This window comes from Toxotes jaculatrix, chromosome 20 (genome assembly GCF_017976425.1).
Source record: "Toxotes jaculatrix isolate fToxJac2 chromosome 20, fToxJac2.pri, whole genome shotgun sequence".
In the NCBI taxonomy this organism is placed as follows: Eukaryota; Metazoa; Chordata; class Actinopteri; family Toxotidae; genus Toxotes; species Toxotes jaculatrix.
In genome coordinates this window covers 20,848,369-20,871,394 of record NC_054413.1, presented here as the reverse complement: position 1 = coordinate 20,871,394, position 23,026 = coordinate 20,848,369, and the positions used below count along the sequence as shown (strand labels likewise).

General features: G+C 48.2%; 1 protein-coding gene across 1 annotated transcript in view; it reads right to left on the bottom strand.

The window, feature by feature from the left end:
- The window catches only part of ntng1a (netrin g1a), a 57,438-nt gene that overhangs the window by 11,111 nt on the left and 23,301 nt on the right, over nt 1-23,026 (bottom strand). The window contains exon 2 of the mRNA XM_041065907.1: nt 15,781-16,424. Coding sequence (XP_040921841.1) covers nt 15,781-16,424 — 644 coding nt within the window. The remainder of the gene's footprint in view (nt 1-15,780; nt 16,425-23,026) is intronic.

The window sequence follows — 23,026 nt, the reverse complement described above, 5'->3', positions numbered from 1 at the left end:
GAGTGGTCTATTATGATCTGATTACAGCTGTGGAGTAAACTGTCAAACCCCCTCTTCAAGTGACAAAGGTCAAAGGTCAAAGGCTGATTGTATCAGCGGCGACTAACTAACGTGAACTCTGTAAATTAGACAGACGCTCGCAGTCCTGTTATTCCATCATCCACATTACCTGTGCACCTGCCTATGCATGCAACTATCCAACCAGCCAATCGTGTGGCAGCAGCACACACAGGTCAGGAGCTTCAGTTCATGATTGTTGGTTTGAGTGTGTGTGAAGCTTCTGACTTCCTGGATCTTCACACACAACAGTCTCTGGAGTTTAACTCAGACTGGAGTCAGACACAGACACCGTCCAGTGAAGCAGCAGGATAATGTTCCATGTTACAAAGCTCAAGTCTCAAACTGGTTCCATCAACACCACAGAGAGTTCAGTCACCTCCCCAGTGTCCAGACCTGGATCCAGCAGACCAGCTGTGGTAGAACAGGAGACTGGCAGCATGAATGAGATGAGACCCAGTGTCAGTATGGAGCTCCTGATGAGTTTTTAAAAATCAAGACAAGATGAGACTCTAGTTCCATGAGCTCTTATTTTCTCAGTAATAAGGTCTGGCTTGTTAGTGTGTATATATGTGTGTATGTGTGTGTGTGTGTGCGTGTGTGTGTGTGTGTGTGTGAGAGAAGCGGGAAGGGCATGTGGTGTGAAATGACTTCACACAGAGCCCTTTGTGGTTTAACCTTCAGCTTCTTCTAACATCGCCAACATTTTAATCAGTGTCCAGAAATGACGGCACTGTCGGCGTCACGATGGAGACGGCCGGCGAGGACCGCGGGGTCTCGTGCCCACCGGCGCTGTTGTTCTGCCAATCAGCAGCGGACGTGGATACCAGGGGAGGCCCCCTCGCTGCCGCGCCGGCAACAAGAGCTTCAGAGAAGCAGCCAAGCCAACGTGTATTTAACAGCATTTTAATAGCACGTTTCCTCCAGGGGTCCCCATGTGCACGATGTTGTGTCTTCATTTCCTGCTGGGCCTGCTCAGCAGCTTCTCTCCTCCTGGCTTCCATCAGTCTTTGTATCGCTCTCTTTATCTCTCTCTTCTCCATCCACCTATTACTCTGTCATTTTTAACTCTGCTCCAGTATCAGCTCATAAATATTCATGCAGCCAAGGTATCTTTGTTTTTGTGTGGTGCTCTCAAAGTGATATTGCTCGAGGTATTATTGAGTGTGGCAGCCACTGCCTGAGCTAAAGGTCCTGATATGTATTCAGAAAATTACCCATGAGGCTATGAGCTTAAATTGCTAGACTGGCAAAAAAAAAAAAAAAAAAACCAGGAAAAAGCCTCGACTGAAGTTTTTTTCTGTTTTGTGAGACAGAAAGGAGCAAACATATTCCAATATCTGCCGAGGGTTTAAAGTTCTCCTTGAAATGTGGGAGACGGCGTATATGTATTATTTTTCTTTATCCCGGTGGAAACACGAGCAGAACAGCCCGCTGAGACTTAGCTCACCTGGAGCACTGAGTCTATGACCTCTGCAGTAATGGGATTGTGATTGACACCATGGGTGCAGACGACATATTGTGCCCTCCCACTGATCACACCAGCAACAACAGACAAAAACATGGCAACACAGAGACTTAGGTTTCATCATCACGCCCTTTTCTTTCCTACGGCTTCAGTCCTTATTGATATAATTCCATTTAGCCAAATTCATTCCCCGGCTTCGCTCCATTTTGCTCATTGTGGCTTCAAAGCCAAAACATATCAGCCGCTAATTAATAGTAATTATCTGCAATCCAAGCCCTCAACATCCCTGACGCACAGAGCTGCTGATCCCAACAAATTGAGCAGACTAAACTCAACATGGTCCTTAAGTGGGTTAACTAAGTGAAGCAATTAAATTTCAATCTAACGCCCAGGTGTTTTCATACGCGAGCCAACTGGGTCAAAGTCGTGGGTAATAAACGCTTTTTTTTTAGCTCGTGTCTGTAAATGAGCAAAAACACACCAGGGGTTAGGAGGGGCGGGCAGAGGGCGGTTCAGAGAACACGCTGCTTTAATCATGTGATGAAAAGGAAACAGAAACACAGGCGTGGCTGGAGGTGTGTGTGAGTGTGTGTGAGTGTGAGTGTGTGTGTGAGTGTGTGAGTGTGTGAGTGTGTGTGTGTGAGTGTGTGTGTGTGAGTGTGTGTGTGTGTGTGTGTGTGTGTGTGAGTGTGTGTGTGTGTGTGTGTGAGTGTGTGTGTGTGAGTGTGTGTGTGTGAGTGTGTGTGTGTGTGTGTGTGTGTGTGTGTGAGTGTGTGTGTGTGTGTGTGAGTGTGTGTGTGAGTGTGTGAGTGTGTGAGTGTGTGTGTGTGAGTGTGTGTGTGTGAGTGTGTGTGTGTGAGTGTGTGTGTGTGTGTGTGTGTGTGTGTGTGAGTGTGTGTGTGTGTGTGTGAGTGTGTGTGTGTGTGAGTGTGAGTGTGAGTGTGTGAGTGTGTGAGTGTGTGTGTGTGAGTGTGTGTGTGTGAGTGTGTGTGTGTGAGTGTGTGTGTGTGTGTGTGAGTGCAGGTGATTTGCTGTTGGTGGAATGGATAAATGCACAACACACAGAATGAAATTTAGTGTACAATATATTTGTTCCACCTGATCTCCCCAACACACACATACACACACACACACACACACATACACACACACGCACACACAGACACAGACACACACACACAGACACACACACACACACACACACACACACACACACACACACACACACACACACCGTAGTGACATACACTGCTGGGCTCTTCCTCACTGACTTGCCTGCAGCTGCCGTCTGTATTGGTGTAAAACAGATCTGCCTGCTAACGTGTTGCCTGCTAATTGCCTCCTCTACCTCTTTCCTCCCGGTCTGCAGTGCATTGTGGGAAGTGGAAGGAGTGAGATCTCAGCACTAGCTCTCTAGGGATGGGCCTCACCCCCCAACCTCCCCCTAATTATACCCTTACTCCCCGTCCCCCCTCCTCCTCTCAGCAGACAGTCGGCAGTTAGAGGAAAGCAGAGGCAGATTCCTGTTTCACTTTTCTCTTAAATGTCAGTTTTTGGTTCAATTAGTCGTCGAGAGAAAATACATTTACAGAGACACTGCACAGAGACAGGCACCACAGACTGGTTCAGTGTGTCCCTACATCCACAGCTTCATCCATGTACGAAGTCAGACATTAGCTCAGACCTCGAAAACAGTCAGAACATACTACAGGACTCTGACACAGACGGGTCGTCCCGTGTGCTCAGCAGTCACATGAGAACCTGTCCATCAGCTCCTAACTTGTACCTTGCTGGTAACAGACTGCACTGAGGACAGAAACGGTCAGTGAGAGCGGCCGTGCTGTGCGTCTGTTCAGAGTGTACACAGTCGGGCCTCTCACCTTCAGCGACGCTTTATTTATTCCTACATTTGGCAAATAGAGAAACACACAGGAGAGAAGGCTGTTGCAGGAAATGATCTGAGGCCAGAAATGGCAGCGCTGGCAAACAACAGCTTTCATCACAGTTTGGAAAGATGCAACATACATGAACAGATGACTTCACGCAGGGGAGTTAAATCCCTGCAGAAGCTCCAGTCAGAAGTGCCTGGCTGCGCTCCTATTAGAAAAGTACATATTGGCACAGAGACGCTTAAGCAGCCAATTAAACGTCGGAGCCGCTCACACAGCAGCGGCTCAGGTGCTGAACTACAGCAGCTCGCTGAAAACCTGCAGCACATCACGTTATTTTAACGACGGTTGTGTTGAGCTGATGTTGTTTCCGTTGTATGTTCCTCTGAAAATGATTCGTTACAAACCTAAAATCTAAAACTGAACATGTGTCTCTGTCACACTGCAGAGGAAACACGTGTACTGTGAGCTCACTTCGTCTCCGGTTCCCTGCATCGAGGCAAATGTGCCGCCTGCCTGCATCAATCCGTCCGGGCCATCCATCTATCGAATCCTCAGCATTACTAATGTATGGAGTTGGACATGCTATCCAAGCAGGAGTCAATCAAGAGGTCTTTACTGCCTCTGACATGCCAGGGCAGTTCGATAGCATCGACAGGCGGGGCCCCACTGATACTGCTCTCAGCTAAAGACTGCTGGGGACAGAAAATGCACTGCAGAGGAGTGAGAGAGCTCCGTCACCAGGACGACGGAGCGACGCAGACTGGAGGCGAGGCCCGCTGGAGAAGTAATGACAACCGATCTTGTCATTTCATAAGAGACGTCCTGATTGGAGCCTTTAAAGGAAGTAACTCCCCACAGATCCTGCAGCACTGAGCAGTGTGGGTCGGCAGCTCGTCTGAACACTGACAGAGGTTTGACTGTACCTGACCTCTGTGTACTGTGCTGCATCAAACAGCAGCTCACTCACAGCTCCTCTTCACTCAGAGTGAGCAGGCAGCTGAAGGCAGAGTGTGAGCCATCATTCACATTTATATGAAAAATAAACCAAACAATCTCAGAGACGAGCAGAGGAAGAAATATGGAAATATGGAAAATGATAAACGCCACCTCTTCTTAATCCTTTTGTTATCTCGTTGCTTCTTGCTAATGTAACTAGCCATTAAACGCTGGCATCGCTCTCCCTTGTTACTTAATCCCGATGTCTGGAGCAGACATTTCCCATGGCTGCGTCCACCAGGGGCCAGAATCTGAGACCAGGGTTGGACCCAAAGAGCAGGTGTAATTACAGAAAATGTTGGCAGCTTCCCAGCAAGAGGGGGGGTTAACTCTTAGCGCTGTTAGCATTTCCTTTCCCTCTTTAACTGCGGGCGAGGGTCGTCAGGGTGGTTACAGTGTTCAGAGCAGAGACGGTGACGTTTGAAGCACCTGAAGCCAGAGGCTGCACGGCGACTAACGAGAACGATGTGAGACGTACACTCTGTCTGTCCAGCAACACAAAACCACAACACAAACCAGCACAAACATTTTCCAGATTTTCTCAGACTGTGACACAGTTTGTCCACATTTAGTTCACTTCCAACCTCTGAGCAGAGAAAATGACGGAAGCTGCACTGGCTCAAAATTACACATTTGGGTTAAAGTGATGTTTGAATGTAAAAGTGCAGAGTGTGGAAGGAGGCGGAGCCTGAGGCTGATTTATCGCTGCAGACTGAGCCCTGCAGCACAGGACACAGATCTGTGATTCAGGCAGGTGGAAGATCTGCAGCATGTAGTGGGGTTAGTGGGCAGACAGAGACGAGGATCCATCACAGAACCACAACACAGAACCACGACACAGAACCACGACACAGAACCACAACACAAGCCCCACAGAGCATTAACAGCAGTCCGATGTGTAATCCAGTTCCTGCCACCAGTAACTGATAAATGTGATCTTTTGAATGGAACTTTATTACTAAGACACAGCGTTAACACCAGTAACGGCTGGTGTCAGACAGCGTAAACAGCTCAGGTCAGTGCCTTCAGGTGCAGTGTCAGTAAACACCTGCTAAAACCAGCCCTGCTGCTGATCTGTGGTCAGTCCAACCTACTGAACTCTGCCCAGACCCACTAATCACCATCATCTCAGTCACCCCCCATCACAGCTGAGTCATCGTGCTCCACTAACTTACTTCACCCTGTCAAAGGAGCAAAGGTCTGGAAAATTCAATACAGCACTTTCTCTTTGTTTGATTATTCTTCTCCTCTTTTGTCTGTTGCGGTTCTATTGTGCGCTTCTGTTCTGCCTGAAGGCTGAAGCACCGTCCGATGGCCGCGCATAATGAGCACCTGCATTCACCGGTCTCCACAAAAGATAACTCGCTCCGAATCGATGTTCATGACTCAATGATCCCATTATCAAGCAGTTTTTATTCATCACTTCCTGTCGTCTTCAGATCAGAATCAAATATCTCGCTCGGGGAGGTTTAGGATCTTAGTGTGTGTGTGTGTGTGTGTGTGTGTGTGTGTGTGTGTGTGTGTGTGTGTGTGTGTGTGTGTGTGTGTGTACACGAGGTGAAACAGACAAACAGAAACAGAACGATGACGCTGTCAACACTTCTCCCTCTGTTAGAAACGCTGTATCTGCCTCAGCTTGTGAGGGAAACGCTGCCATATGGTGTTTTCTTCTCTGACGGGGCTCTTCTCGTGTCGCCCATGCCGATATGGCTGCTCAGTGGGACGTCTGACTGATGAGACGATGGCCAACTTTTTTTTTTTTTTTTGTATTTCTGATAAAGTACGAGTTTAAAACTCACCAGCACATTCTTCACCTGAGGTCGAGCTGAGCTCTGTAGCTCTGCTCAGGTTTGAGTTCATTAGTGCGAGTTGTCTCGTTTTAGGAACAGGACGTGACGGCTGACGTGGCGGCTGATGTGACGGTCTGACAGGTGAGTCAGGTGAGGTGAGTGTTCACTGGTCATTGTTATGATCATATTTGCGTGTTTATTTTCCTCCTGAACTCAAACTAACTTTTTTCTTTCTCTGTTCTGTTTCAGCCGAATTAGCTGAACGTCTCCACAGTCCCTGCTCAGACCCCCTGAGGCTCCCAATCATCCCTGTTCTTATCACACTTATAATCACATCCCTCCTAAATCTGAATTAATATGCTGGTTTAAAAATAAAATAAAACAACCAGTACATCATGAACTGCAGTGGGATATAAAACACAACCTAACAAACCAGATGCCACTGACTATGTCAGTGTTGCCCTCATCTCCCCCACCCTCCTATCGTTACCAGATCTTCAGTGGGGTGGTGGGGGCTGCAAGTGAAGGAGAGGTCAATGAGGGGATTAGTCATGAAACCCTGACAGGAGGGCCCATTATGTGGACGGCGGCAGCCGACGAAGATGGGGGAAGACGCGTCGAAAAAGCTTCTCCATTAATGAAATGGGTCAGCACATGAATGTTGAATGTGCTCTGTCGACACTGAGGAAGAGAAAAATGCCTCCGACGTTTCTGTGTCCAAGCCCCCGATTCTGCACAATAGAAGGAACTGTCTGCCCTGACCTGGAAATAAAGAGGCTTGATGAGAAATCAGTGAGACGGCCGCGGCTTTAATGTAGCTCCATGGTAAACAGTTGGCGTTTAATCATTTGGCTTGTCTGACGGTTTTAATGTATGGATCATGAAGGAAATCAAAGATGCTGCCTGCCTGCGCGTGTGTAGGTGTGTGTGTGGAAACAGTGCATATGGTGCCACCGCAGCCCACACAGTACATGCCAGTGGAGCGTGCGTTGCCTGGTCACATCAGCAGTGCACTCTTCCTGTCCAAGACATAAATCCAATTTGTTGCCTGTGCCGGCTGCTAATAACGGCAAACCCACTGGGAGGGAAATCGATGCTCAAAATATAAGATCTGCATTATGCAGCGAAGCTGCACTCAATAGGAAAACAAGCGATATTGTATCAAGTGGAAGCTCCGGCCTCTGAAGTGGAAAATGAATGCTGCCTCGTCCCTGAGAACGGGCAGGGATTTGTCGAGGCGACGCCTCCCGTCCTCTGCTCTGCTGATAACATCTTCATGTCACTTGTAGCTTTGCTGCTCGTATCTCTGGGCCCGGTCGATGCCTCTGGCCTGTGATAAATAGCAAGGGATTGGCTCGCACGCTGTCTGTGGGTTCAGTGTCAGTGACACGGCAGCTTATCGCTTGATTTTATTTGTACAGAAATCTTTCAGTGACTCCATTTTATCGTACAACGGAGCTGTTCTGCACCATTGACACCGTTCACAGGATCTGATTTTTATGTTCGTCGTCACTGGGAAACAATTTCTCCGGCTGCTTTCACTGAGACGAGGCAGCTCTGCTCGTGTGAAAGATTTCTATTTTTTGAAATATATTTTTTAAAAATGCTGTCACTATAATGAAATCTCCCCTGTGCGTTTTTGTTTTGCAGTGATGTTTTTCCAGGCGTGTCCCCATTCAGTTTGATCCCATTAACATTCCCGCTGCTGGGTCCAGGCTCGTCTGCTGCTGCAGCAGTTGGTGGCGATAATGTGCAGAGACGTGCAGCAAAGCTCCAACAAAAACAGCAAACGTGGATCCAAACAACGCACAAACAGTGTCACACACTGGTGAGAAACACTGAAGGTAAAGAATCTGTAGAACGTCCCATCACAGTGTGATGCTTTAAAAGCTCTTACTCCTGATATCATCGTTAAATAATTTGATAATTTGACTTCATTCCTGTATGTTTTGAAACGAAGTGCATCTTAAAACCAACCTGGGAACAACTGCCACCTTCTCCTCAGAGAAGCTGTATCTGCCTCAGAGGCAAAGGTCGGCCCTTTCTCCTCAGAGCTGTCCTCACACAAACTGCACACCACCACTGCTTCAGCTGCAGCCGCTTCATTCAGCAGGAGACCACTGAGAGCAAACACTCTGCTGTTTGACTTATGAATATTAAAAAAAGAGGAACACCAGGAGCTTTATGAAAGTACAGCACAAGAGGTTTAAGCTGGATTGTCTATGGAAAGGGGCAATTCAGCAAACAGAGACTAAGCAGTGGAAATCCATCCTTCTTTCATCCCACCATCTGTATGTGAGAGTGGTCAGCAGAGTGGAAAGACAGGAGGTTTTAAAAGAAGAAGAGTGAAGAGAAAAACAGTTTAAACACGGAAACAGGCTGCGACATAAAAGTCCACCTTAACACTCGCACTCAGGAGGAGGATGGATGTGCTGCTCAGACAGAGACACCTGGACACAGGAGCACTCACAACATCTGAACCGTGGATGTGTTTTTCTTTTGTTCACGTCTCCATCCACATCTAACAAAGTCAGGCTCACACTCACATGACATATGTACACACATACAGTCTACATATATATGTATATGAATCCCAGCTTCTAAATACCTGGAAGTGGCAAAACGCAGTGTGAGTATCTGAGCATCCCCTGAGCGTTTGACAAACTAATGAACGGAGCTGCAGCATTTAGGGTTAGGAGCAATACAATCAGGCACTTTAGTCAAATTTGTTGAAAATGGTTTTAAAATGAGACGTCACTTTATTCCTACGAGGCACGGTGCTATCGCTCTGTGCTGTTTACGCCCTGGGTGAGCTACCATTCTCCTCCTGAGCTCCAGTCTTACTGTGTCTTCCAGCTGCACCAGGTGTGTGAACTGGTCGAGAACGTGTCACATTTCAGACAGAATGAAACTGATCTGGAAACAGTGCAGGCCAAATGTGTTTGACTAAAGTGTGTGCTTCTGTGTGTGTGATATTAAATCATATTATTCCTCTCTGACCCTCTGATGAACAGTAATATCACACAGTTAAAAACCAGGTCGGGTTAAAGAGCACAGAGCTACAGGAGCACCAGTAAAACCATTTAAAGTGAAGTATCTCCAGTTAATATAAGTCACAGTGAACATGTCACCGACTTCGTATGACCCTCAGCTGCTGCAGTGTTACAGATCTGTGAGGGCGTACAGCCGTGCTCTCAGATAAATGCTAACATCAGCACGCTAACATGCTCACAGTGACGGTTCCAGCCACTGCTGATGCTGCAGGTGTAACGTTTCCCATGTGCACCTTTGTTTAGCCTGTTAGCATGCTAACATTTGGATTCTGGCCCGGCGATGGCGCTACATGAAACCCACCCACAGAGCCACGCCGCTCGCCTGGCTTCAAATGTGGCCGCTGTCCTTAATAAAAGCTAATTAAACATCTGAACCGAGGCTTGACTGACAGGAAGAACATCACAACAAAGAATATTTTCGTTGTGTCCATCGCCACAGAGGACACAGACGTGGCGACGCTGGTCTGATGTTGCCAGCAGCCATATGCAGATGACTCTGCACAGGCAGCTGTGGCCTCTAGATACGGTGCACCGCCCTCTGCTGCTGTCAACGTGATGCACTGCATATTCTGCCTCCGCCTATGCACTGCCACATTTTTCTACCCACCCTCACCCTTTTTTTTTTTTTTTTTACCTTCACAGTTCACACGTGTTGCTGGGGGAGGTTTTTGCTGCTGGGAATATCCAATTAACTGGACTGAAGCGGTCAGCTTCTATATTAACACTCCCTCAGACAGAAACACACCCACTACAGCTGCATGACTGGGACTCAACGCAAAATAAACCACCGGCAACAAATTCTACATCACTGTTCTCATCATGGACATTAAAAAGTGAGAAGTCAAAGGAGGAGCTGCATGAGGACAGGACGAGGACGGCAGGCGGTCTGGTGCTGAGACCACTGAAAACTACAAGGACAGATGGAACTAATTCATCACATCGGGGGTTTTTCCGTTTGCCTGGAGGTCCATCCCAAAAACTTTGAGACGCTTTTGTCCAAACTTGTGTATGATGTTCAAAGACCTGAGGCCTCATCCAGCAGCTACTGGGAACAGGCTGAGCGAGAAGTTCCTGCCCCCACTGATAAAAATTTCTTTTGAGCTCCTCAACCAGGCACAGACTGACTCAGGCACGGGGGGGGGGGGGGGGGGGGGGGGAGACAGAGACAAAGGGAAGAGACAGGCAGCCGAGGCTGTTTGGTAGTGACTTCTGTCAGTAGCACAGATCTGCTCAGGTAAAGTGTCATACTGAGACAAATGAAGGTTCAAAGACGGTCAAAAGCAGGACACCCCCTCAGCGACATCAACCACGGCCTCACACGTCCGCTCAGGTCAGTAGTTACTCTTCCTTTAGCTGCCAGGTGGGACGCTGCTGCTGCTCAGTCCTCATTTATCAATCATCTGACTGTTAGCTCATCTAAAGTCAAAGCTAAAAAACATCAAACAAAGATGCTAAATCTTAGCAGGTACCCATGAACCTGGGGGGGGGGGGGGGGGGGGGGGGGGGGGGGGGGAGTCTGATCGCTCCATTCACAAAAAGCCAGCAGCACACAGAGAATGAACATCACTGCAATACAGTACAAAACACCTGTCACTGTAAACATGATGTTACAGTGTGTTACCTGGCAGAGACTCAGTCCTACAGACACGAGCTTCTTCTTCTGCACTGATGCAGAGTGACAATGATAAACAGAACAAATTATCTATGATCACAATCACTTTACAGCTCCGACCTTTGACTGACAGCTACATCACTACTTCCTGTGCTTTGTCTTTGATGAGTCGCCCCTGGACCGTCCCCTGTCAACCTCTCTGTCCACAGTAAATATGACGGAGACACACGTTGGACACTTTGACTTCACTCATCTTTGCTAAGCTAACAAAAGGCTGCGTGTCATCTGATTGCAGCCATTAAACTAACATGGGGTGGACGTTAACAGATGGTCCGACTTATCTGGACCAATCACTCGGCCGATCCCACAAACAGGCGAGGTAAGAGAGAGAGAGAGAGAGAGAGAGAGAGAGAGAGAGAGAGAGAGAGAGAGAGAGAGAGAGAGAGAGAGAGAGAGAGAGAGAGAGACTAAGGAGGGCAGACAAGTGGAATGACTTATTCAAAGGGGAAGTCGGCAGCAAGAAACATGAAATTAGCACAAATAGATTATCTGTCGACTGCAGGCAGGCCTAAGAGCAAGCCCAGCACTATGGAGGGAGCAGGAGAGGGGAAAGCAGATTGACTTGTTGTTGGTTCCTCCCTCAGGGTGGATCCGATAGAGCCATCACTCTCCAAGTTGCTGATCTGTGTTTGAAACAGCTGTATCCAAAGCACATGCACTCCGAACCACAGGGCAGTTAGAATGCACCCTCAGCCCGAGCCGTGCACCGTGGACGCGTTCTGTTCTGCTCCGATCAGAGCTGCCCTTCATCACACCGCTGAATATTATCGATTTGTTCTCTCGAGGACTCGATCCAAACGTATGAGGAGCAGAAGCAGCGCCTCAGTACCGATGATTCATCCCCAGTGTTAGTGGAACGTGCTGTGGCACATCACCGTACATACACCGTGCTCTTATTGTGAAACAGGAAATGAAGCAAAGTAATGTGCCAAATAAATAAATAAATAAACCTATGATCGCTGCGGACGGATTCCATACCTGTTTTTAGTTCATCAATCATTTTCACTTAATACGTTTGGAGAACTGATCTCAGTCCAAACAGAGGTTTAATGATTCACTGATGTTACGTTCAGATGATTTCCCTGCTCGTATATTTAAATGGAAACCTGGTAAACACATCATCCACAGCGCAGCTCGCCCGCCGACCGCTCGGCAGCTCGTACACAGACAGATGAGCAGGGGGACACGCAGGTCTGGTCCAACTCCACACCCCCACATTTATTTAGTCTTCGTGATCTGACTCTGTTCCGTTCATCAGATTTCACAAAGCTCTGGAGACACTAACATACAACAGTTTTCACATATGTGGTCGCGCTCCCTAACACTCCCCGAGCAGCCTGAGACTGACCCCGTCTCTAGTCCAGAGTCAGCTGGACACGATTCATCATCAATAAATCATGTCCGGTTCAAATGAGAGGATGATTACTGTGCACATGATCCAACTCAGACGCTCCCATAAATAAACTGGCATCACTCAGCAGCTGAATAATTTTCATCCTTTAACTCCAGACAACAACAAAAATCATTTTCCTTATTTCAAACGTCGGTAAAACATTTGATCCAAAGCTGGGAAATGTTGAGTGTGCAGTGAGTTCCTGTGATCACTGGACTGTCTGGTGTCAGTCCTCCCTCAGTCTAACATCCAAAGGATCTTTCCACGATCCACAAGTTCTGAGTAGGTGAAGTCAGACTCTGTGTGAGCTCGGACACACAGTAGCTGTCCCAGGGACAGTTAAAACCAGACCGAGACGTCCACAGCAATATCCCGAGACGCTGGGGTTCATCGTCTGGGTGGAGATTCAGAGTCACTGAGCCAAACTTTCTGTCCACCAGGCTGAGGCAAATCTAGGTTGGTGCATCTAATAACCAATTCGCCCCTTCAAGTGAATTACCTGTCCACCCTGCAGTCAAAGTGACTGCGAACCCTTGAGGTTGTCTCCGACCGTCCCTGATAATGTCCCACAGCACATATATGCTTTGGAAATTGAATCCCAGCTCCCACTGCTGCTGGTGTAAAACTTTCATTTCCCTATCTTCAGTGTGCTGTGCACAAACAGGGCTGAAACAAGCTGGAAATTTATTTCACCATGTGGAGCTCACATTATTATTAGTGCACTGACAGGAGGAGGCAGGTTTGGAAATAACAGCACCAGTAAAAACCTGCTGCCAGACTGGAAGTTTGTTTCAAACTCTGGCACAGAAAAGGATTGTTCTGGTAGATTTTGCCAATTAAAACCATGACGGTGATAAAAATAAGTAAACAAATAACTAAAAATCCCACCTACAGTTCCTGCTGTGAGGTGCACTCTTTGTTTTGTGGTGGGTTTCAGTTTTTGCAGCTATGTGGCTGGTGTTTATCTCCTGAAATACGGCGCAGGGACGGGAAGGGGCTGGACCTTCTTATATAACATAAGACAAAGACCCAGAGACAACTCTACTCTGCACAGGAGAAACAGAGCAAGACAGGGAGACGGGGGACAGAGGCTGAAACAGAGGAACCCAGAGCCTGAAAAGGATCCTTTACTAGCCTGAATCTTCTCCAGCTTTAATTACACTGTATTGATCACAGGGTGGAGAGAGGGAGAGGAGGGGGGAGGTCGAGCAGAGGGGGAGAGGCAGCGGGTGAAGCTGCAGGCTGCACTTACTGTAAAGCATGTAAAAAAGACAGGCAGAGCAATTACGCCCAAGTCATACAGTGGATAATTAGAAAATCCTCCCAACTCTCCAGCAGCTCGTCTCCACGCGCTCGCTCAGCACAGCTGAGACAGCGGAGCAGCGAGGACGTCCGAGCCGTCGTTCACATCCATCTCACAGCTCCACAGCTCCATGCTCGGTTTGATCTTCAATTCTTTGCATCGATTTCTTCCCGCCAGCAGCTTTGGTCCAGACCTTCATGCGTGACACTTCCCTGAAACGACTTCAGCTTCATGTAACAGATGCAAAGAGCACCACTTCTGCAAAGTTGTGCTCCTTCCCTCTCTATCCTTTCTAGGTTGACCTACTTTGGCAAAGAGCTTATGTTCCTTTCTTTGTTTCTCACACTGTTGTGGCAAGGACAGAGAATCTGTGAGCTCTCCCACTGTACTTCCCTCCACACCCCCTCTCACTCCTGATCCAGGCCGACGGCAGCACAGTGAGAAACGGCACATTCAACCTCACTGCCCCTGCAAACTCGCTCCCGCCGAGTCTCACACAACTGTATTCTGGGGGTTAAGGAGCTTATGTCTTGTATACGACGCATGGAGAAAGGGGCTGAGCAGTGATTCGCCATGGGGGGGGGGGGGAGGAGAGTGAAGCCTCTCTGTGTAGAGTGTATCTCATTATGGCTGAACTGTGTGTTACCTTTGGTAAACAGTGGGGAACATTTCTCAGGCGAGCGTCACTCTGAAAGCAGCGGGCTGGTAAACGACCGCGGCCCGACGGTGGCGCGCAGCCATTGCTCACATCTACAGCCCCACAGGGATGTACGAGTTTGGTCATGATTAGTCAGATAGAATAAATAATCTGCGCTTATGACAGCCCCCTTCATTCCAGCGGGTGTTGAATGGATGTCCCGTCCAGCTCTTTTGTGTTAGTAAATTCCCTCCAGTTATTTTTGCTGAATGACCTTCTCAATCACGAGAAAAGTCAAAAATTCAATTTCTGAGCGAAGCATTTATTATCATGGCTCCCTGTGCTCACGGGTACCTGCTCATTTACAGCGCGCTCAGAGACGTGGAGCACACTTTCTCCATTTTAACCGCATATTAAGGAAATCAGCAAATTAGAGATTCATTAAACAGCCTGAAGGCATTTGACAATATTAATGTAAATAATGTCACAGCAGCAATCATGTTGTTACTGTACAACAGTTAGCATCAGTCAGAGAATGACAACAACTGAAGTCCCATTATTCTAATGATCACCTGAAGCTAACCCTGGTATTCAGCTCAGAAACACTGGTTGGAGTAACAGATGTCTGCTGTGACTGAGCAGGACGCCGGTGATGTTTCTATTTGTAGTCGTCTTCCCGAGTGTGTCTGTGACACAGCGGCGGCTGTGAGCCGCAGCCTGGCAGCCCCGGCTTCAACACTTCTACCCGTATCCTGCGATTGTTGTGACGTTCCGCCGCTCTGCACTTCTGTGCTGCGAGCCTCTCATGTGTGAAGAGCAAAACAAGAGTAATTAAATCTTCATTCCTTCACCCCTCACAACCATATTCACGTCTGTTAAATTGAAAAACCACACGGTGTAAAACAGATCCACTTAAGTGTTCGCCCCAGTGGCGCTTGCTACCTCAGTAGCTTCGAGCGGCGGGGGAAGCTCCTGTCGGCCTTTCCTCAAAGTTTAACGCGTGGTGTTTTCATGTTATATGACCCTGTGTGGATTCTGTAAATCAAACACTAATTACGACGAGCAGTGACCTGACAGCTGAAATGCTAACAAACAGCTGAGTGACTCTGGCGCCCAGAGCAGAGTGCCTCAGCAAGCTGTAGGCAGCTTGGTTAATTAAGACATGCTGACAGCAGGTGAACTCTGCACATCGTTATGGATCCGCTACCTAATTGGAAAGAATGGTAACGATAAAGGCATTCTTCTTCACCACTGAGCAGCTGCACTGTCGCAGCAGTAAAAGCGCTGACGTATCAGCCAATAGAATCATCATTACAATCCTGAATCCTTCACAGATCCGTCGCCCGCGGCTGGATTAACCTGTCGGGGCCAAAAACCTCTCTCTGGGCCCCTCGTGACTCCACAGTAGTTTACTTATGATTAATTTGCTGTTGATCAAAAGACCAGAACCAACTGACATGCACGCCTGAGACTTCTGTGGCTCTGGGGAGTTGGTACACCAGCCTCAGTGTGGTCTTACCTGCCCTGCACTTTGATGTCAGAAATGGCATAGAAGTATCTGGACAGGTTGTTCTCGTCCACCATCGTAGCTCCTGTGGCAGGTCGGAGCAGGCGGATTCTCAGGTCTGTGATGGTAAAGAAGTCCCTCAGGTTCTTGGTGGTGTCCAGCTGGCCATAAAGCGAGGCCATGTTGTGGAGCCGGGGCCCAGCAAACAGCGCAAAGCGGTCCTTGATCTCAAAGCGCACAGTTTTGTCATACTTCCACACATAACCTCGTGAGTAGTCCTCCGTGCAGATGATGTCCAGCAGGGTATGCTGGGTCAGGTCCTGCACCGTCTTGGGCTCCATGGTGAAGGCGTCCAGGCAGTCAGTGGCATAGAACTGGTAGGGCTGCCAGGTCCGTCCATAATCCAGCGACTTTTCCAGGACCATCTGCTCGGGTCGGCCCGACTCGAAGGTGAGGACGATGTCGTCGGTCAGCTCGATGGTCTTGTTCCAAGACAGCGTGATGTTGACCAGGAGGGCCTTGGGGTACTTCTTCCAGGATGTGGACTGCCAGAAGGTGGTGGGGTTACGGCCCTCGATGTCGAACATGAGCTCCGGAGGGTGGGCGAGCTCCTCTGTGCTGGCATCACATTCATTATTACACATGTAAGGGTTTTCCTGCGTTAGAGAGAGAGCAGAGAACAAAACAGAGGGAGGAGGAGAGAGAGAGAGGAAACGTTGGTCGTGGTAATAAGAACAAATCATTTCCACAGAGCTCAGTGTTTGTATGTCATCAGGAGAGAAGCTCAGGATGTGTGAAGCATCATGTTAATACACGTGTGTAATCTGCATCCACGTACGAATATCTGAAGCCACGTCGCTTTATGTTCCACACACACCTCTGTTAACACTGAGCGTTTCCTGCTCTCTGCACCATCACACTACACACATCCCATCATCTCTTCTCCTCCATCGCTGGATTGAAGGTTATATGTCTAATGTCTGTTGTGTGTGAAACCCTTTAATGTTTGATTATTTTTTACAGACTGATTCACTGACACTGAGCTGTTTACCTGATCTCACCTAAATCCCTCCATCATAGCTTCATTCATAAATAGACGTCTGTGTTTTGTCTCCTTCATGTCTGTACTGGACTTGTCGTTATAAACTCATCAAGCCTCGTGCTTGAAAGAGGTTTTTCCAAAAAACATTTGTCCGATTTACCACAAATCATTACGAGGCAATGTTCTCTCCGTGCTCCCCGGGGGCTCAATCGAGCTGTCAGGGGGAGGGAGGCGCTCCTCTAAGAGGACCTTTCGAGTGCTACAAGCTCCAATTTATCAGGACAAGATAATCCACTACTTGATTAGGTGGGAGATATCACCCTGTGTGTGTGTGTGTGTGTGTGTGTGTGTGTGTGTGTAAGTGGTGAGGCAGCACGGAGACGATCAGGCCTCTGATGTAAGGCAGTCTAATGAAGCGCTGAGGCAGAGATCGGGTAAGTTAGAGGGAGAAACAGCTCCATTCGGCTAATAAGCTTTGCAAGTTTTTCCTCGTCCTCCAAGGCAAGGTGACAGTGAAACAGGGCTCTGTCAGGCCTTCTGACTGCTGGAGGGCCCCATTAATGTCCTGTCTGGACCACCCCCTGCAGGCGTCTCCCTGCACTGGACAGTGGTGGCTGGGAGGAAACAGAGGAGGAAGAAGGCAGTGGAAAATTCCACCTGGGTTTTCACAGCAGCCTGTGGTGAGTTTTGTCCACAGACGAGCTGAAGAAGCAGCCTGTGTGTAAAAAATCCTGACTCACTCCAGTGACGATGCAGATTCCTGTTTTTTCCTGCCTCAATATTCTGTCTCAAATTAGTCAGAGTGACAGCACATCTCACTCAGAGAAGCCTGAGTAACAGAAAGCAGTAGATGTTAGTATGAAAACTAAAAAGAATTCAAAGGCTCTTGTGTCTTGTGTTATGTTCAGTGGTTCTCTGTAAGTCAACGGCAGCTTCAGAGGCAGCTAGCTATAACTGGTCACCTGTTAAAGAGCCCAAGATTAGCCACAATGTGCAAACGTCCAATAAACGCCTCTGTCAGCAGGACGCCGCCGTGTCTTACACCAGAATCATGGATGAAACCGCTGATGGTCCACCAAGCTTCCACAGACAACAGCCTACTGCGTCCACAGGGGGGCAGTCAATTAGAAGACGAATGCAAACAGGTGACATCGGGTCCTTCATGGGACAGAACGCTGCTCTGAGATGTGAGGACAGACATGGCTTCCTCATCGGTCTCGTCCTAACAGATGTCTATTTTTAGATTCGACTGGTCAAGCACCGCTCACACCTGCTCGTCCTGACGGCACGCCGCTGGGTTTTAGAACAGCGTCTCATGGTGGGAGGCTGGGCGTGCCATTAGCTGCAGCATCTGGTGCAGCGTGCAGCCACAGACAGATGTGTAATAACTCATATGTGACAGTTATGCCTGCTTAGAGGGTGTGGACAGTCTCTGAAAACACACTTGGCATGCAGGACGGCTGCGCGCTCACCGAGGGAGACCTGAAGTCGTTACTCAGTGACAGTGGAGGGAACACGGCCGTGAGCTCTTCATGTTTTCTTGCCTTTAATTATTGTTAATTATGTGTATTTTTCTTACTGTATCACACAAACTGAACAGCAGCAGGAAAACTAATGTGTGTTCTTGTGATTGACTCTTCCTCCTTTGAGCCCTTACATGCTTACAGTGCTGTGAAATGCTGAGGTTTGAAAACACTGAATTGAATTCAGTTACACAATTTCTCCTCGTCTTCATCCAATCAGAACTCAGATCCTTTACTTTGGTCAAAGCAGAAACACGTGAATGTAAAAATCCTCCATCCGAGCAGAAAACTGTCAGCAGCATTAGAAGGTGGTGTCCAGTCAAAGCAGAGCTCAAATGTTTTGTATGAAAAAGATTCTTCTGCAAAGTGACTGTTAACTATAGTTGTCAGGCCATAAGGCAGCAGAAGATGGAAATAGTAAAGAATAAAAACCTCCAAACTCTTTGGTCCAGTAAATGCAGTGTATTAATACAGTGTGTTAATGCAGTGTGTTAATACAGTGTATTAATACAGTGTGTTAATGCAGTGGGTAAATGCAGTGTGTTAATGCAGTGGGTAAATGCAGTGTGTTAATGCAGTGGGTAAATGCAGTGGGTAAATGCAGTGTGTTAATGCAGTGGGTAAATGCAGTGGGTAAATGCAGTGTGTTAATGCAGTGGGTAAATGCAGTGTGTTAATGCAGTGTGTTAATGCAGTGTGTTAATGCAGTGGGTAAATGCAGTGGGTAAATGCAGTGTGTTAATGCAGTGTGTTAATGCAGTGGGTAAATGCAGTGGGTAAATGCAGTGGGATGTGGGAGCTGCATTAATGTAAGCATCAGCTCAGAGTGTGTCTGTGTGAGTTTGACTCAGACAGCAGCAAACAGATGAGCTGAGGTGAAACTTTTGTCCCTTTTCAGATCCAATGATCAGCTGTTACTGTAACACACACACACACACACACACACTGCCGTCCTCACCAGCACATCTCTAATCAGACAGAGATGTATCCCTATCGATCCCTGTGGCCGAGCCGCAGGAAATCTGCAGCGTGCAGCACCTGCCAACCTCGGCCAGCGGTCCAACGCTGCCACGAACACACAGGTTAAAAACCTTTCATTACTGCCTCCACCGCTTCTCACCTAATGACAAAATACTGCCTTTATGAAGATCGATAACCTCACGGGTCAGCCCGGAGGAGAGAGAGGAGATAAAGTGCTGAGCGTTTCCTGCTGAGGCCTGATGCTCTGGCACACGTTACAACAACTGACAGCACCAGCCACACAAACGCAGCGTTTCTGTAATTACACAAGTTGTTTCTATTAATCCCAGTGTGATGGTGAGTGGCCGTGATGGGGGACAGCCACCGCACGTCACAAAGCCAGAGCCGAGGACGCTGGAGCAGACAGGTCACGCTAAATTGGCGCTAATAGAGATGCTGTGGACCCGCCCAAAACACACCGGCTTAATCTGATTACCAGCTCTGTGTGTGTGTGTGTGTGTGTGTGTGTGTGTGTGTGTGCGTGTGTGTGTGTGAGTGTGTGTGTGTGTGTGTGTGTGCAGGTGGGTGTTCGTGTGCAGCAGCACGCATGTGTTTATGGTGGATTTCACAAATCATCAGGAAGCTGCTCTGAATTCCTTTGGCGTCGTCCCCATTATTGTCAAACTGTTGAGGCTAATTTTACCAACAGGCTCGAGCAGTAAAATCCAACAATGCAGCAACATGGAGGATACTGAATGTGACTAACTCCATCAGGCTGCAGCCCACAGACCACGGCACTGCTACCTGCAGAGCTCAGGTCACAGAGAGGCCTCACTCACAGGTGGAACCATTTCCCTGAAACAACCTTTCATATGAACCTGAACATTTTTATGATCGTGTGTGGTCTTACTGTGGCTCCATGTACAGGATGCCACGCGTGTCTGATCCTAAACACAGAAACATGAGAGTAGCACACAGTGCCGTTCTGAACAGGAGAGATTTTACACTGCAAATATACAGAAGAGGTGCAGAGCAGATATGTTACTGACGTTATGACTGTGTCTCGTTTTAAAATAAGATATGGCGGCGGCGGCGGCTGACAGCCCTGGCCCAGCCACGCCGCGGCCGCTGATGGAGGATGGGACTTGGGGGAATATAAATTTACTAACTGCCGACGAGCCATCTAGATAGATGGGCTCCCACCAATCAAGCCGATCCGTTTGTGTGACAGATGTCTTGGACTTGTAACCCGCACAGCAACGTGAAGCCACCCTCCATCTTTTCCCCTCTCCACCTTTCCCTCTTCTCTTTCTCCTCCTGGTCTTTATTTCTTATCCTGAAACATTTCATCTCACAGGAGCAACAAGATGTCGTTCTAACTAAACTAATTCTGTGAGGTGCAAATAAAATTTGAGCTCTTTCTCTGTGTCAACACACCTGCGTCAGAGAACGCTGGATGAGAGGATTCACATCCAGACTCCGACTGTGAAATCACCTAAACTCAACACTGATCGTTTCACTTTCACGTTTTAATGTTTTAATCTGTAAAATATAAAACAAGAGACCAACAGATGTATGAACAAGACCAGATCAAAACCTGGTTCATGTCTGAGCCATGATGACGTCATGGCTGCCTGGTCCCAGCTGGTCTCAGATCAGTTCTCCTCTCTGTGCTCACAGATCCACTCGGTGAATTCAGCTGTTCTCATTCACACGTTTCTGTTTGTGTGTCAGACAAACGAACACGTGTGAACTGAAACTCGGCTCACTGAGACTCTACATGTCCACCAGCATGTACACCTGCATGTACACCTGCATGTCCACCTGCACGTCCACCTGCACGTCCACCTGCATGTCCACCAGCATGTCCACCTGCATGTCCACCTTGATGGCAGCATCCTCGGCCTCTCTGCCGCCTGCACGCTCCTGAACCTCCTGACTCGTTAACACTCATGTTTGCACAGTGGCTCCAGGGTTAGAGAATAAATGCATTCACCTATCACACTTTGCAGTGATCGAGAAAATATTGTGGCACAAAAACAGGAAGTAAAACCTCCAGAATAAAACCTCCAGTAAAAAATGTGGAAATGAACATTTTTTCTAAACTCTTGTTAAAACTGTGTGAACATTTCTTTACATCATCAGAGAAGAATTTCTCCACCTCCTCCCCAGAAATACACCATCTCTTTTCTTCCATCTATCCATTCTCTTCCATGTTTTCACCTCTCTTTATTCAGGTGTGTGTGAGTGTGTGTGTGTGTGTGTGAGATGGAGGTGGGGGTTAAAGCTATCCCTGCTGCATTAATGAGACCTTGTGTTCCACGATAGATTTCTTCACCCCGGCCCAGCAGCCTGATTGAAGCAGTGCTCTCTCAATTTCAGAACCTCCCTCCTTCTCTCCCTCTCTCCCCCACCCTCTCTCCATCCCTCCCTCACCGGGGAGAGCAGGAGGGGGGTGGGCATGGTGAGGGGTGGGCAGACAGAGAGAGGGGCTTAACCTGGACGTGGGATGAATATTGGATTCCAGTGTGACAGATTACAGTGGTAATAGACACCCAGGCCAAATCCTCAGCAGGATTACAATCAGATTTTCAAATCGCTCAGGGTCGGCCGGAGGTCGACCGGCCTGGACCATGGTCAACAAGGCGAGAGGGGACCTGAATCTCTCTCACACACACAGACACACACACACAGACACAGACACACACACACAGACACAGACAGACACAGACACAGACACTGACACACACACACACACACACACACACACACACACACACACACACACACACACACACACAGACACACACACACACACACACACACACACACACACACACACAGACACACACACGGTTCTCGTGTCTGAGATGAGACATGGCTCAGAATATATTTTCATAGATTTTAGATTTCATAATATTTTTACAATTACCTGTGGTACTTTTGAGCAGAGAAGAGTTTTACAGTTATATTTTGCTTCAGTAACATTGTGGGAAATACGCTCACACCTGTGCCGTGAACACGTCGCTGCAGCCGGCAGCTGGTTAGCTTAGCTTAGCTTAGCATAAAGACTGAGGACAGGGGAGTGCTCACCAGTGCCTCTAAACGTGTGTCACTAAATATACTCACATACACACAAACACGAGAACTGAGGAAGAATAATAAGGAAGTTAGAGTGGAAACTACAAAGCTAGTCTCAGCATGGCATCAGATTTCCACAGAAAGCCCTGGTGCTCCAGCAGCCCTCATCAGAGTGAAGTGGACCGTGGACTGACAGCTCACAGAGTCCAGCACATGAAATATGCTGTTTGTGGCACCACGGGGGGAAATCCAGCCATGATCTGAGGCAGCGAGCTGCACCGTTCAGCCGCCGTAAGCACCGCGGTGCCGGCCGTCCAGTCAGCTGAGCGGAGGCTATGAGGCGAGACCATGTGTAAATGCCCTCGTGTTGCGTTCGTCGCAATCAGTGGCGACGATTTAGAAGATTCATGAGCCCTAAAACAATAGAAGAGAAGGCCTTCAGCACGCAGCCTCTGCACATTCACACGATATAAAAACAATTTTATATTCCATTATCTTTTATGAGGCAGAGCGAGCCCCAGCGGGCGCCACCGCCACACGGTTTGGAGGACAGGACGATATCCCCTGCTTAAGAGATGGTGTATTTGTGAGAGCAGGCGAGTACACACACCAGCGGCTGCAGCCAGAGCTGTTTGATGGCTGTACGTCTACC